Below are 16,363 nucleotides of genomic sequence, written 5' to 3'. Positions count from 1 at the left end.
TATTAAATACATTTAACCTCCTTCCTAAAGCCACAAAGCTATTCTGGAGAAAGGGGCATGTCATTGTTGCTGTCCTACATTTGTGTAATTGTATAAATTAAAATTCTAAAACAAAAACAGAATTACCTGGAAAAACTCAGCAGGTCTGGCAGCATCAGCGGAGAAGAAAAGTGTTGACGTTTCGAGTCCTCATGACCCTTCAACAGAATTGGGTGAATCCAAGGAGAGGGGTGAAATATAAGCTGCTTTAAGGTGGGAGGGAGGGGGTTGAGTGGGAGGAGAGAAGTGGAGGGGGGTGGTGTGGTTGTAGGGACAAGCAAGCAGTGATAGGAGCAGATCATCAAAAGATGTCATAGACAAAAGAACAAAAGAACACATAGGTGTTGAAGTTGGTGATATTATCTAAACGAATGTGCTAGTTAAGAATGGATGGTGTCTCTCCATTCTGGGGCTGAATTAAGTTGAAGGGCGGGCGCGCACTGGTGCCCTTCCGATCAACACCCCCGATCGGCCGTGCGGTGTCATTTTACGTGGGAAGGCCAATTAAGGCTCGTCCAGCGTGACATCCGCAGGGAAGCTCTGTCTGCTTCCTGTGCAGGCAGGGGGGAATCCCAAAATCAAGAGTGCGCTCTTTCCCGCATACTCACCAAAGAGTACACTAATCTCCCTCAGGCTAAGTGCTGTCTCAGGGAGATCGGCTGTAAATGTCAAAAACCTTAAAATAGTAAAATAAAATTTCCCTAACATGTCCCTTCATATCACATGAGTTGGGACATGTCTATAATTGTCAAAAAAACTTTATTAAATTTTTTTAAAAGCTACGTGAAACCTCATCCCGCGTGGATGAGGTTTCATGCTTTTTCTACTTCGTTCCGGGGCTCCTGGCCTGCCCGCCAGCCTTAAGGTTGGACGGGCAGGTCCATTAATTACTTAAATGTCTCTGTCAATGGCCTCAATTGGCCATTGACAGGTCGGTGGGCACGCAGCTGATTTTGCTGCGCTCCTGGCTTCCTGAAAATTTAAATGGGGCGGGATGCCATCGGAAGTTCCCCCCGGCATCACTGAGTGTCATTTCACACATCGGCAAACTGGCCCCTCCCCCGTTCGCTGATGCGTAAGATCCTGCCCCTGATGTGTAGATCTGACCAGTTGAACAGACTGCACATTCAAGGCTGAATATGGATACGGCCAGGTTTGCACAGTTTGCTCTTCATTTTTTTTTCCTATATACTAAGCTAAGAGACTTCATAAACAGGATTATTACCTCGTCAATGTACTGAGAGCGTTATGGCACAGCCGATGGTAAATGCTGAGCTGCTCAAATCCCAAAGGGAAACTTGAAATAACTGCCACAACTATTTTGCAATTTATATACTTATTTCAAGATGTGTGCCTTGAATTCAGTAGTAATAAGTCCACTGAGTCTTAGAGGGTTTTTCAAAACTAAATTAAACATTTATTAGCAGAAGAAATGATTTTTAGCACATACATCAGTCTACAAATTACAACTATGATAACTCCTAGCTCCCCTGATTAATCTAACTCCCAGTTACACCTCTGTTAAAGCAACAGTAAAAACAAAATAGATTTTAACTGACCCAGGCAACGCAACACATAATACCCTAGACAGGGATGTTCTAAGTGAGTTTTCTTAACTTCAGTTCTTTGTAGACTGCAGCTTGAGGCTTAGATGCTGGAAGCTTTTCACACTTGTGTTAGATCTTAAAATGCCTTCTTTCCTACACACAATCTCATCTCCTTTTGCAGATTTCTCCATTTTCAATGTAAATCCCATTGTCCTAATATGTCTTTTCAACTCTACTTTTCTAATAACAAAAATCTTCCATCGTACCAATATTATCAATAAGCTTTGGGGAAAATAAACACACTGTTTGGCTTATCCTCTGTTGGCTAGGTGTAACATCTTACTACCACTTTAAAATTCATTACTCGAGTCTATCTAAAAATGCAAAGTTTCCTTTTACATCTCACATTCTACAACTTCAACCATGTTTACTTATTTAACATTTCAAACCTAGCCTGCCTTCTGACACATCAAAGCCTTCAGACCAACTGTCCTTAATTCAGTTAAGTCCCCCACATGCAGACACATGCTATTCCTATCCTTACAATAAATTCTCATAACATTATGAAAATTATTATATTTTCCTGACGAGAGCTATCTCGGTAAAAAACAACTTTAACTTTTTGGGATGGCTCCATTGAGAATTTGCCAGGATTCTTCCTTTTTGTGGTGAAGAATAGCAAATTCAGATGTAACCTGTCGATCAGTATATTTTTAAATCAGAATTTCAAAAAATGATAAAACAGTAAATATGCAAGAGAACTTCAGAATTTTTAGATTAAGACCTTTGGTAAGTTTCAACAAATGGCAGGATGGGCAAAGAGATTTTAACAGCAATGATGTAAAAACAAGATCAAATTCTGATATGGTGAATCCCAGTTGTTGCAAACTAGTAAGAGTAGCCCCTTGTGATAAATCATTATCTCCATGTAGATTTATCTTTGATTATTTTCTGCAAAATGCAAGTGATATGGGCAAGGGACAGGGAAACTGTACTTCTTTCCTCTTGCCTACTGACCGTAAGCAGAAGATGTTTTGAATTATTTTTAAGGTATGCTGTGATGTGTTTTCCCAAACCCTCAGTTTGTATGATCCAATTTACTAATAACTCACAGAAAACCCACATTAGGATTAACTCAGAAGGTTAGTTTATTTTGCATTAAAAACCCGGGGGAGGAATATATACGCAGTATCCCACTTCACTACATATGCACACAGTAAGGCAAGATAGAAAAAGGAAAGTTTTACAACTATGGATAGTAACAGTACAAGAACCACAGAAATATATATTAGTTCATGTGATTTCCAGAGTCCGAGAAATCAAAGCACAGAGGGTGTTTCCTTCGTGGCAGAGTTCAGTCCTGATAATTTTCTGGTTGGAGACAACAATATGAATGAAACTTTAACATGATGAGCTTTCTGTGTTTAGAATGTTTGGCAGGTGTTGATCAGAGGCTTTTAAAATCAAGCAGGCTTCAAGGAGTTGAGAGATGGTAATTGGCTGCTTGCTCAACCGGGTTGCTGAAGTCCTTTCCAGTTGATGTTAAAACAACAGTCTGAGGATTTCTCAGTTCTCAGAGGAATATAGAGATTTCAAAATGGTCAGTTGAATCATGTGGCTTTCTTTCTCCCCACTGATTTCAAAAGGGATGTTTATCCAGTGGCTGGAACTTGTTTTGATTTTGGGACTGATAATATCCCAGTCATTACCTGTTGAAAGAGTTACTATCCATATTGAGGTTCTTGTGTTAGGAAGCAATTGTCTAGGCAAACTATCTGACTCTACGAGAGGGGTAGGCTTATCAAGATGCAAAGGACGACCATTGTCTCCTTTTGAAATAGACCTGGACAGTCCCAGGTGTGAGATGAGTCAGTTAACAGCTCTGCAGGCATAACGAGTTTCAATCTGCGAGTCTCCTGGTTTCATGATTACAAGGGGTTTGAATAATGAGTTGGGCAAGTTGCTTGGTGATGCCTAGCACATATATATAGATCAGCAATTTAGTGTAAATAACAGCCAAGGCCCATCAGTTCCAGTGCATGGATTGGCGAGCGCCAAATTCACAGCCAGTTCCGAGCAGGCTGCATTTGTGCAAAGCAAAAAGTGTGCCTTGTGAGTTTATATGCTCCCATTTCTTCTTCCTGAGCCTGTATAATTCTTTCATATTTCAATTGCAGTTCAAAGTTACCTGTATTTCTTAAAGATTTTAGGGGGGTTGCTCATGTTGATTAGGATCTTAAATCATTGCTGATTTTAAAATAGTTAGAAAAACATACTAACATATTCTTATGTCATATCAAATAAGACTGTCACATTTTGTAGAAAAGGGAATCTATGCCTGAAATTTCTCATTGCTCTTTTTTTGAGATTAGCTTCAGGACAAAGTATTGACTAATGTTTCATTTACTTATAGAAGAAAAAACGGCAATCATTTCAAATAAATAATAGAAGCGATACCGCTTTGAATTTTGCAGCTCTACTTCAGTAATGGACTTTATGAAAGATGCAACTGACGTGGCCTAGGTTTCAATTCAGAGTAATACTATCCCATTTTCAGTCATCTCCCCTCCATTCTGAAGCCACTTACATCATATATCATAGCAGCACACAAGATTAATAACATTCACACTGTTGTAGTCGGTGGTTTGTCCAAGGTTAACCATCAAGGGACATCATAGAAGTAAATGAAAGGGTAAATGAATCTGTTACTGTCATCTGCTGAACCTGAGCTTGTGTTCCCATAATACAAAAAAGCCATTTCCAAGAAGGACATTTCCATTTCTCTTGAAGGAAAAGCCCAGTGCTATCTCAAGGTGCACAGAGCAAGTATCAAGTATGCATATCCGTACAGATTGCCAGGTTTTTGGCAAAGAGTTACCTGATTGTTATTTTGAATCACTGCATGATCATTCCCTCCCCATGTCCTTGACCTTAAGTTGTACAATCCTCTGAGATCTCTTCACTCCTCGGATTCCACTCTCTTGTACGTTCCTGATTTGAATCGCACCATCATTGGCAGCAGTGCTGTAAGCTGCCAAAACTTTTAAATTTATTTCCTAAACCTCTGCATCTCTCTATTTCCCTTTGCTCCTGGATTATATTTTCTATGTCTACTCTTTAACCAAGCTTTTAGTCTCATTATGTGGCTCGATGTCCAATTTTGTTTGAAAGTATGCTTGTGAAGCACCTTGGGCTATTTTATGACTTTAGAGGTGCTATGTAAATGCAAATTGTTGTTATATTCTTCAGTGATATTCCTAACCTTGATAAAGATGGAAAAAACTGAGTATTAATTTAAAAAAATAAAGGGAATGATGGGAGAAGTGTTGTTAGAACAAACTGCAACAACATAACTTGTAGTATATATTTTTACAATCTGTTGCATTTTAAAATTTTCCAACACAATTTGTATCCATGTCCATGCATAATGTACGTATTTAACATTTAAGTGGGCCCGACACATGAAACAAGGCACAATGACATCAGGTGCATCCCAACATCATCGTGCAGTCCTGCGATATTTTGTTTGGTGGGCGTGCGCCGGAGTTGGCTGCGCGCCCGCCGAAATGTAAGTAGTCTATTAAAGGCCATTAAGAAGGTAATTCATGTAATTAGTAATGCTGCCTGTCCAAGCTTAAGGTTGGGGGGGGCAGGCGAAAAAAAATCAAGCAGCCTTCACGTTTTTTAGGAAGCCTCATCCACAAGTGGGATGAGGTTTCCTAAAGCTTTTATCAAATAAATTTTAAAATTTTTCATAAGAATAAAAACATTTCCCATCTCAAGTGACACTGTCACATGAGGGGACATGTTTAAATAAATTTTAAAATCATATTTATTTAATTATTTAAATACCCATTCAGTCTCCCTGAGGCAGCTCTGTGCCTCAAGGTGATTGTGCGCGCAAAAGAGTGCTGGCCCCGACTCTCCCTCCTCCTTCTGCCCGCACAGGTAGCGCTGAGCGCTACGGGTCATGTATTACGCTGGGCGGGCTGTGACGGCGCGGAGCCAAACGCGAGCGGCGATCGGCTCCGCGCTCGCTCCCGCCCACCATATGAAAGATTCTGCCCTTGAAAACTTTTCTGTGCGTTTGCCAAAAATTCTCAGTGCACAAAGGATGATCTTCAGGTTATTTGCTGCAGATTACTGAGGCTTAGTTAAATCCTTAGCAGTTTTATTTTTCCTGATCCCCATTGTCTTGTTGAAAGCATTTCAGTACAAGGTGCTATTGGAAAAGCCCATTTGCTATTACCCTTATTGGTGGTGCTGCATTTGTGCTGGTGTTTATGTTCTAGTGCAACCAAATTAACTATGCAAGAAAAGTTCTTGTTGGGAAAAATTGGTGCAGAAACCAGCATAAATTTTGGTGTAATCTGTGTAAGAGTGACCCAGGGAATTCAGGGCCAGCCTGCTTAAAATATATATATTCTGCAACTTTTTTTTGTAGGAATGCATTTACTGTGAGACACATGCTTTTTATGAGTTTTCTGTTGGTAATTCTGAGCAACTGCATCACAGATGTGCCAGATTTCTAATTGGAGTTTGGTAGGTTTGTACAGTGTTTGGTTGAGATTATGGTTTTGTTGGAAAGCAGTGTTATAACAGTTATGAGGTATATGTCTCTTGGAGCAGTTCTGTCTTGCCAAATATTTGAGTGAGTCAGTATCTATCTGAACTTGGAAAAAAAAAGTCACGCACATCATTGCAGTTTGACACCCACTCAGATTCAAACCTGCAAGGGCAGAAATGGAATTTAAAAATTAAAAGCATTTGGATGAGATGTAAGTGTAATGAGGAGTCAAAATCATAGTTATTGCTGATAGTGTTGCTTAAATATTGATCTGATGTCAACGTAATTTCTTAAACTGGATTATTTAGCATAGAGAAGTGAAAACCAGCAAGAATGCTACCAAATTTAGCACTGCCAGGGATTTAATATTTCTGTCTCATAACTAGTTAGGGAAATGAAGATCGATTTTAACTGAACATTTGAGAGTCCCAAAAAAAACTGTAGTGTAGTACAAAATCGCATTTTGAAAGTCCTTTGACAGCTCATTGCTCTACAAATAAATATAAATGCCAGTGAATAATAAAACAAGACTATTTTTGACTTTCATTAGGTTAAGTGATCATTTCACAATTCTTTCTCTCTATTTATTTGGTATTTTTCTTGTGTAGGCGAGGGTTTCCTGAAAGCTTATCACTGCAGAAGCTATTTAGGTTTGAGCAATCAAATGAATAATCACCCAAGTTTTCAACAATTACACTTCAGTGCCAGAGCCAAGCACTGAAGTGCAATTGTTAGAACAAATGGTATACCTCTGAAACCAAACTCCTCTGAGGACTAAAATATAATCATAATTGTAAATATATTTAAGTCCTTGTAGAGACCAAATTCTGTCTTCACACTGAGGACACCCTCCATCATGTTGTGTGGCATTCCCACACTATGAAATGGGATAAATTCAGAACAGGTGAAGCAGCTGAGAACTGGGTGTTCCTGAGGCAGTGTGGACCATTAGTAGCAGAATTACATTCCACCCCAATCTATAACCTCGTGGCCTGACGTATTGTTCATTCAATCATTACTATCAAACCACAGGACCAACCATGGTTCAATAAGTAGTGCAGAAGAGCATGCCAGGAGCACCACCAGGCATACTTGGAATGTGAAGTGCCAGCCTGGTGAAGCTATAGCTATAGGACAAAACATTATAAATGGTGGATGCGGCGCACAACAGACAAAGCTAAATGATCAAGTTTCTGTAGACCTAGCACATCCAGTCATGACTGTAGAGTGGTGGATAATTAAACCAATAATAGGAGGAGGAGTCTCAATGAGCATCCTAATCCTCTAGTGATGACGGAGCGCAGCACATGAGTCACCAGACAAGGATGAAGCATTTGTAACCACCTTCAACCAGAAGTGCCAAGTAGGTAATCCATCTTGGCTTGAGGTCTCCACCATCACAAAAGCCAGTCTTCAGCCAATTGAATTTGCTTCACGTGATGTCAAGGAATGGTTGAAGGCATTGGATACAGCAAAGGCCTAACAATAGCCTGGCTGTAGCACTGAGGGCTTCTGCTCAAGAACTAACTGGGCCCTCAATCAAGCTGTTCCAGTACTGGTACATCATGCCATTTTTTTCGAGGTGTGGAGACATGTTTCAATGCACAAGTGGCCACACTTTGTTTTTGTTTTGAAGGATATCCGATTTTCTCTGCATCCCCAACCCATGCAGTTTTTCTCTGGTGATTTTGCAGGTTGGGAATGAAAAGTGTGCCCTGCCTCACAGAAGCTGGGTTCCCCATTTTAAATGGGGACAAAATGCAATGAAAAGTATTTTTAAAAAGTAAGCCTACACTGTCATCTCTTCTGCCGATATTTAAATGGCTCTGTCTGATCCATAAAAATTTGAAACAAAAAATTATGCTTGAAAGAAAACCTGCATTTGAAAAAAAACTAACTACCAGCTTCCTTACCTCAATTGACAGCCTCTCTGCTTGGTAATTGAAATAAGCACCTGCTGCTCTTCCCTTCCCAGAGAGCAGTCTAATACTTAGACAGCTATGGCCATCATCAATGCTTGGCTGAGTTTCAAGTGCGAATGGGTTTCAGCACAGTAGCTGTTCCGTTCAGTTTGAAGGAGAGTTGAAATTTGACACAAAATGTTATCTCTTTCCACAGATGTTGCTAGACCTTCCGAGTTTTTCCAGCACTTTCTGTTTTTATTTCAGGTGTGCCATTCATTTAAGAATGAATGACAGTTTCGGGACATTGTAGTTTCTGGTTTGTTGACACAAGCTAATAAGATTACAAGTAATGCAAGGTTCTTTTTTACATGGCAGAATGCATTTTATTTTCTCAGTTCAATGATTTGGAGGCTTTTATTAGATGGTGAGAGGTTTATTTTCTCTTCAAGTGTTATAATTGGGAATTGACTCCACTCGCTGGAGTCATGCTTAGCAAGGAGGACAGTGGTTGCTGGACCAGTCATCTCAGTCTCAGGATGCAACTGCGATGATTCACTGAACCAAGGATAACAAAGTGGAATTTATTTTTCCCCGACAGCTAGGCAGTATTTCATTAAATTCTTAAAACATGAATGCCCTATGGACATATTAACAAACGTGAAGGGTGTGCATAATTATAGATTTAAGCATAATCTGTCAGTGCATTCTGATGCAACATGAAAGTAAAATGTGAGTTCGTTATTGTTTAAATATATCAGTGATGCTCTTGAATTGTGCATTGAAAATAAATCTCAAAGCGGCTTATTTTTTTAAAAGATCTGTTTCTATAAAGTAAGTGGTTTTGTGGTATCTGGTAGTCTTGAATTAGTTCTTCCAAAAAACCCCATGATTTTCTTGCTTCCTGACTCCAGAAATAAATACAAAATAACAAAACAGTTGCGAAGGATAAACTTTGATGCCAAGGAGATGCACTCAAGGAGATATAGTTTCTCCTGTTTAGGAAAAAAAATCATCGGACTAATAATTATTTGAGGTGAAGTTTTAGGAGGCCTTGCAGTGATGCGATTTCAGAATATTTTCGACAATATGTGAGGTCAAAGACAAGTATTATGAAGTATCCTTTACTAAAATTAAACTGGTGGATTACAGGCTGTAATGTTGAAATTCAGAAAATGATCAGGTATAAGTTTTATTAGTACAAAGTGGAAGATGGAGTACATCTTTGTTAAATGGAAATGAAATTGTATTTATACCTCAATGGGATACACAGCAATAGAATATTTTTTTAAAAACAAAGAGTACTTCAACTGGGGAAAAAGGGAGTTAGTAGGTCTCCTTCTTTGGGGCTGAATTTCATAGAAACAGAATTGTTAGGAACTGTTTTAGGCCCAGAGGTATTAATTTAATCCCCGTTGAAATAGTTTTATTCAGACATTCTTCATCCCCAGCCTTATATTGATCTTGCTTTCTCATCAGTACCGGCAAGATTCATGTTGAGGTCATGCTATTGATGAGGCCGTCATTGACAATGGGCAGATTCATCACTTTATTTTTATCCTGTGAATGGTGGTAGCATATTACCATCATGTATCATTGTACGATTACTTACTAAGAACTACGGATTTTCAGCCTGCTCTGAGATATGTAGCATTCAGTATTGTGCAGATTTTGGAGACAAACTATGGGCAAATGCTGTGACACCATTCCTGGATACCTATGTTCTCCATGGGCTGGATTTTACGATGAGGCAATGGTCCGACCCACCGACTGAAAAGTCAGGGGCAAGTCCACCTCTGCTGGCCCGGGCAACTATGATTGGATTTTACGGTTGTCAGGCAGTCAATTGCCAGAGGTTGTTTCTTCCTTCCTTAAGAAAGGGGATATCCTGCCTTCAAGAGCTGCTGGTCAGTCATATGGTCAACAGCTCTCCGTTTCCAGTAGCACCACTGGGAGTTGTGACCACTGCTAAGATGCAGTCAGTCATGACGAGGAGCCATGGAAGTTAAGCTGGAGGGTAAGTGTGATGGTGATTGGGAGACCGTGGAGGTTGAATGCGTGTGGGCAGCCCTTTCCACTGGCGGGGGGGCCTTCATTGGCCACTGGATGCCCGAACAGGGGCATCGTCCCCCACACCAACGAGTCCACAAACAGAGTGCCAGGGTAGATCTGGCAGCCTTGCTATATGGCATGGGGTCTCCGTGCTGCTGGTACAGTACTTTTATGGGCTTTGGAGAGGAATGGAAGGTTGGAGATGGGCTAGTGGTTTGCAAGGACTGTGAAATCAAGGGTTTTTGTGAGGAGAATGGTAATTACTGCAAAGGATTAAATGTGGAACCACAAGTGCATAGGAATAGTCCAGACTAGTGGTAACCAAGGCATACAAATTGTTGTATGATCATTTTAATCTTCTCCAAAATTATTTTCTCAATGGTATATAGTTGATATCTACCCAGGTGACCTTATTCTTGAATTGGAACATAGTTTCATGACAACCTCTATCCTTTAACTGTTTATGTAATACTACATTGGCAAACACTAAGGGGGTAAATTGCAGTGTTAGGTAATGGTTTACAAAAAATGTTCACATGAAGCTGTTTGGGCCACCTAATTGCTAATTTTGAAATCAGTTTTTTGTTGAGTTCTACTCATGGTTAATTTACTGAGCTGATACATCCCCTTGTATTTCTCCAGTATGTGGTCTTCAATTTTTGAAATTTGATAGCCAATGGGCAGAACTCAATCTTTGGTGTATAGGGGTGGGCCGGCACGCTGACGCATAAAGTGATGCGTGGTGACATCGGGCACGTGTCCCAATGTCACCGAGCGTCGTTCCGATCTTTCATTTGGCGGGTGTGCGCGGAGTCGGCTGCGCGCCCACCGAACTGTCAAAGGCCTGTTAAGGCCATTAATAAACCAAGTTAGGCAATTGACAGGGCTGCCCGTCCAACCTTAAGGTTGGCGGGCAGGCAAAGAGCCCAAGCGGCCTTCATGTTTTTCAATAAGCCTCATCCACGGGCGGGATGAGGTTTCATGAAGGTTTTATTAAATAACTTTTAAAAATTTCTAACAATTCATAAACGTGTCCCAGCTCATGTAACACTGTCACATGAGGGGACATGTATTAATAATTTTATTCTTTCCTTTTTTTAAAACTGAACTTAATCTCCCTGAGACACGGAACTGCCTCAGGGAGATTTCTGCGCTCTTTTGTGTGCATGTGTGTGAAAGAGCGCAAGCCCCGACTCTCCCCCTCCCCATCCTGCACAGGTAGCACTGAGCGCTACTGGGCATGTGTCAAGCTGGGCGGGGAATTGGCCTGCCTGCATAAAATGGCGGCGCACAGCTGATTGTGGGCCTGCTCACACCCACTCCCGACCGGCCTGCCTGACAGGTAGAAGATTCTGCCCAATGAAACTAACGTAAGCTAAAAGCTTTTTTAGGCTTTTGCTTTTTTGTCTAATCATGTTCTTATATTAAGCTGCATCGATTAATTTTCAGATTCATTTTGGGCATGTTTTGTTCTTTTTCATCAAAATGATGGTTTCTGCCATTTTGTTTCCTGCAATCTGAATATGTTCAATCCTTTCACATTTATCAGGCACTTAAACTGACATTTAACGAGGTTAAGAGATAAACACCTAATCCAGATGATCCATCCAGGGAGAGCACAACCAGGGGTGTACCCAAATTCCTCCACATCCAGGAGGAACATGAACTACCACTCTCTATCCACCTGTCTGGGTGTACTGCCTGCCTCTCCAGAGATGAATTCTTGGCAACTAGCTTATCTCCACTTGCTTTTATACTTGTTTGGGGTGGGCTTACTGCCAGAACACCAGGGAACCACCTCATCAATCAGTGTGGCTGATCTAACCGGCTGAGAAGGACAACAAGACTGCTGCCAACAAGCCCTGGCACCAAGCCCACTTAGACTGAAAGCAGAGACAGTTGGGGTAGGTTCGCTGCTGAAGCTGCAGTGAGGGATAAACCAACAGAGCACTGGGACTGTGGGCAACAGAGTGAGGCAGAAAGGGTTTCGAACAGGAGGGGAGAAAATAACCGGAATCTTCTGGCAACTTGGAGAAGATAATGGGATTCAACCTGAGTGGAGGAAAAGAAAGCCAAAGTAATCCTGAGCCAGGCAAGGTATTACATATTATTATTGCAATATTATGAGGCTCCAAACTTAATCTAGGGTGGGAGATGCTTCTTGAGCTAAAAAAAAATGATAAATCCTAATTTATGAACACAAACATAGAGGGGGAGTTTTAACACCCAAGGATGATTAAGTGAGTTGGCTGGGAAGGCCATCTGTAGTGTTCAGTTGTTCTGTGTTTGATGATGTCTGTTTACAATTGATGCTTGATTAAGTCTTGTTGTGGACTTTAGAAAAAAATTACACAAAACTGTCGAAAGAGCTGGAAGCACAGAGTAGATATTTTAAAGTACTGTGAATAAAAGCTGTTACACACGTAGAAGCTGGTATGTCACCTCCACATAGATCTGAGTTACATAAACAATATGTAACCTGCCCCGTTGAAGTTGGTGACTAAAATCGTTTGAGGAGACTCCGTACCTCTATTTTAACTTACAATTGCCATTAGGTTCAGCATGACTTGCGGGGAACCCACACTTGCAATTTTCCTAAGTGAAAATCCTCACCAGCTTTCTTCCCAGCTCCCAGTAAATATTGGGGCTTGATATTTACTCTCAATGTGATTGAAATGCGCATTAGAATTTTTGAACAAAACCATCAACTCATTCATTCATAAAAAGTTGAATAACTGCTGACTGCTCTGGAAATCTTTAATGTGAAGGCAAATACAACCATTAGATTTCTTTCTACTCAAAATTAAGGTCTCACTTTGGTGTTTTTCTCTATAATGGTTTCAGGATTTTTGTCAGCCATTTTGTCATTTCTATGCCCTTTGAAGATGGCTGTACCTTGACACGACGAGGCTGAAGACAGCCTACTGCAGTGTATCCATTTGCAAAGTCCTGTTCTTGGTCTCCACTTTCCCTCTTGCCTGTGTGGAGACATGTTGGTGTAGAAATTTGTATATGATGCACCCATTTTTCAGACAAAAAAAAGGTGCAAAACATACGCAGTGGGGCGGCCAGCATCAAGTCCATGCAGCTGTTGGTCCCACCAGTAAATTTGTTGGACCTTTTTTTTAGAGCTGCACAGGAGGATGCATAGACCAAACATTAGGCCCTGTCAAATATTTAAATTAGGGCACGGAAGCCTGTTGTAGGCCCCCATTAGTTCAGGATTCTTCAGCAAGCCCTGTGGCTTCCGATTGCAATTAAGCGTAGCGAAATGTTTTTATACATAGTTTAAAAAAGATCATCCTCTGGAGCCAGGAGGAGCATGAGTGCTCCTCCAGCTCAACATGAAGTGCAATCACTAATGTTTGCCTCATTGCATACTCCGGGGACTTAGCTAAGGGTGACTGCCAGCTAGGTAGGCAGTCCAACATTGCTGTGTGAGCTACATGTGAAGACATGGTCAACAGGAGAAGCTTGTGCTAAATATGTTGATGAGATTCAATGACTAATTTCCATCGATCCTCTATTTGTGTACATGCTAATTGTGCAGCGTTAAGTGATATGTCCTGTGGTAAGTTAACTTAATTGAAAATATTCAGAGGGTCTTATTAAGAAGTTATTTTAATAAATTTTCTGTCCTGACAATATTTGGGAAGTAATGATATCTCCTGCCATTTTTCCAAGTTTTGTGGAGGTGCATTAACTCGTAGATGCATCCAATAATTGACATGAAATATGGAGGCCTTTGCCAAGTAAAAATCATTGTGTCATAAGCTTAATACTTTAATGATTCTTGTGACAAGAGTCACATTATACTGAGGAGGAGGAGGAGCATAAGAATATGAATTGGGTGACTAGTTTTTGAAATCTACCATACGCTCGGGCAGACAGCCTTTCTTTAAAGTGAATGTTGGCTCTACCCTTTGTCATCACCTTTTAACTTGGACACTCAAGCATGCAGTTTGGATTACTCAGGGTACCCTGAAAGAGTTGGATGATGGAATGCTCTGATTGCAGCAGTGAATCTTTTAATGACCTTTTTTTTAGCTCCAGAAATATATTTCACGCTATGCAGATTTTGGCAGATTTTGGCAGATTTTGCTGAGTATGCTGAGCACTAAAATATGAAGTGTTGATATTAGCTGTCGGTATGGAGCACGGTAATGTCCCTAGGGAGAGAAATAATGTACATTGGAGAGAGGGCAGTGAAATAAACATAGTTGTAGCTATGAAAACTGCTTGATGCTGGAAAAGCGTATAACCATCAGACTTAATGTAGCATGGCAGCTTTTAGCTGGTTAAAGAAAGAATTTGCTGCTTCACACGCTTGACAGACTCTAATGAGAGACAAATATTTTCCTAAACTCTCCATTAAAATAAAATCAAGGGTCTTGTGAGTAGTTGTACAGTAATTTTGTTAAAGTATAATGCTAAGTTGGTCATTTTTCTTAAAGAAATAGAGGAATCCAATTTTGAAATAACAATTTTGTAAAGAATGGTACTTAATTTCTTAGAACTGGATTATTTGTTTAATGAGAGCAAAGGTTTTATAACAAGGGATATTTGTTTTGTGTTGCATAGAAAATCTTTCAGTTTCCCTAAGCTGCAAATCCAACCATCCAATCCTCACCTTACCAGACTATATTTTAGAAGAATTGTTTCCGTGCCAAAATCAGTTTTGTGATTAATGCATTGTACCTTTTTTGTTTTTGGATCATAGATTTGACTGTTTGTTGACCTTTTCTGAAGATCAAAGTCTTTAATTTACTTCAGCATTTGGAAGGCAGCAGGTTGACGTCACATTCTAGTGTCTTCGACATATACTCTGCATGGAAGTGGTGGATAATAACAAAATATTATTAACACTGTAAGTTTTACACAGTTGTGAAGTTGCTGTTTGAAGAAAATAGTTATACTATGCAGTGTGAAGTCTCCCCTTGGTTGCAAACAGTTCTGAAACTGGCATTAGCTCATGGCTTTCCTCTTTAATAAAACTTGATATAAGTGACTACATTGTACAATTTGAGCTGAATGGACAATATGTGAAGATTAGTTTAAAGAATATGTTTCTAATTTTTTGAAATCTCTTTTCCCTGACTGTCAGATTTAAAAAAAACATTAGTCTTAAAGATGTGCTGCATCTGTTTCAAATGGGACTTAAAGCAACACTATAAATATTATGCACCATCCCAGAAATCAAGGATAGGCAGCTGGTCTGCTGGCCTTACAGCTTGCTTGTAGAGTGTATGAGTTGGATTTTTAATCACCCATGGGGGTGGGCGAAGTCGGGTGCAGGTGGGCTTTGAAAATCGTGATCACCGATGGCGTATCAGTCTTCCGATGCCTCGGTGATATGCTGCAATTTTTAAAGGAGAGTGGTGGGTCGGAGTCGGATGAAAGTGGGGGGGTGGAGTTGGCAACCTGCACGCTTCCTATTAATAAGCTCATTGAAGATCCTGTTAATGGGCTGTAGAGGGACAGAATTAAATTTTCCAAGATAGGAATAGGATAGGTGAACAATCTGTACATATGTACTTACATACAAATGTATATATGAATTAAGAGCAGGAGTAGGCCACTCGGCCCCTCAAGCCTGCTCTGCCATTCAATAAGATCATGGCTGACCTAATTTTACCCTCAACCCCACATTCCTGCCTACCCCCTATAACCTTTCACCCTCTTGTTTATCAAGAATCCATCTACCTCTGCCTCAACCACCTTTTGAGAAACAGAATTCCAAAGTCTCACAACTCTCTGAGAGAAAAAAATTCCTCATCTGTCTGAAATGGTAACCCCTTATTTTGAAACAGTGACCCTGAGTTCTAGATTCTTCCACAAGAGGAAACATCCTCTCCACATCCATTGTGTCAAGACCCCTTAGGATCTTAAAGGTTTCAATCAAGTCACCTCTTACTCTTCTAGACTCGAGTGGATACAAGCCTAACCTGTCCAACCTTTCCTCATAAAACAACCTGCCTATTCTAGCTATTATTCTAGTAAACCTTCTCTGAACTGCTTCTAATGCACTTACATACTTCCTTAAATAAGGACACCAATGCTGTACACAGTACTGTAGACGTGGTTTCACCAGTGCCCTGTATAATTGAAGCATTCCTCCCTATTCCTGTATTCAAATCCCCTCGCAATAAATGATAACATTCTATTAGCTTTGCTAATTACTTGCTGCACCTGCATACTAACCTTTTGCAATTCATGCACTAGGACACCCAGATCCCTCTGCATCTCAGAGCTCTGCA

The 16,363-nt window shown here is 40.4% G+C and overlaps 1 protein-coding gene across 6 annotated transcripts in view; it reads left to right on the top strand.

Annotated features, from left to right (window-relative positions):
• Positions 1-16,363, top strand: part of LOC121269562 (opioid-binding protein/cell adhesion molecule-like) — a 1,143,507-nt gene that overhangs the window by 119,630 nt on the left and 1,007,514 nt on the right. The window contains exon 1 of one of the 6 annotated variants that reach the window (XM_041174260.1): positions 14,903-14,973. The exons of the other annotated variants lie outside the window; for them this stretch is intronic. Coding sequence (XP_041030194.1) covers positions 14,936-14,973 — 38 coding nt within the window. The 5' untranslated portion in view covers positions 14,903-14,935. Of the gene's footprint in view, positions 1-14,902; positions 14,974-16,363 lie in introns of those variants that run through there. 6 annotated transcript variants of the gene reach the window in all.

This window comes from Carcharodon carcharias, chromosome 25 (assembly GCF_017639515.1).
Source record: "Carcharodon carcharias isolate sCarCar2 chromosome 25, sCarCar2.pri, whole genome shotgun sequence".
Taxonomy (NCBI): Eukaryota; Metazoa; Chordata; class Chondrichthyes; order Lamniformes; family Lamnidae; genus Carcharodon; species Carcharodon carcharias.
Note: the sequence above shows the minus strand (reverse complement) of the source record. Positions and strands in the feature narration are given on the sequence as shown.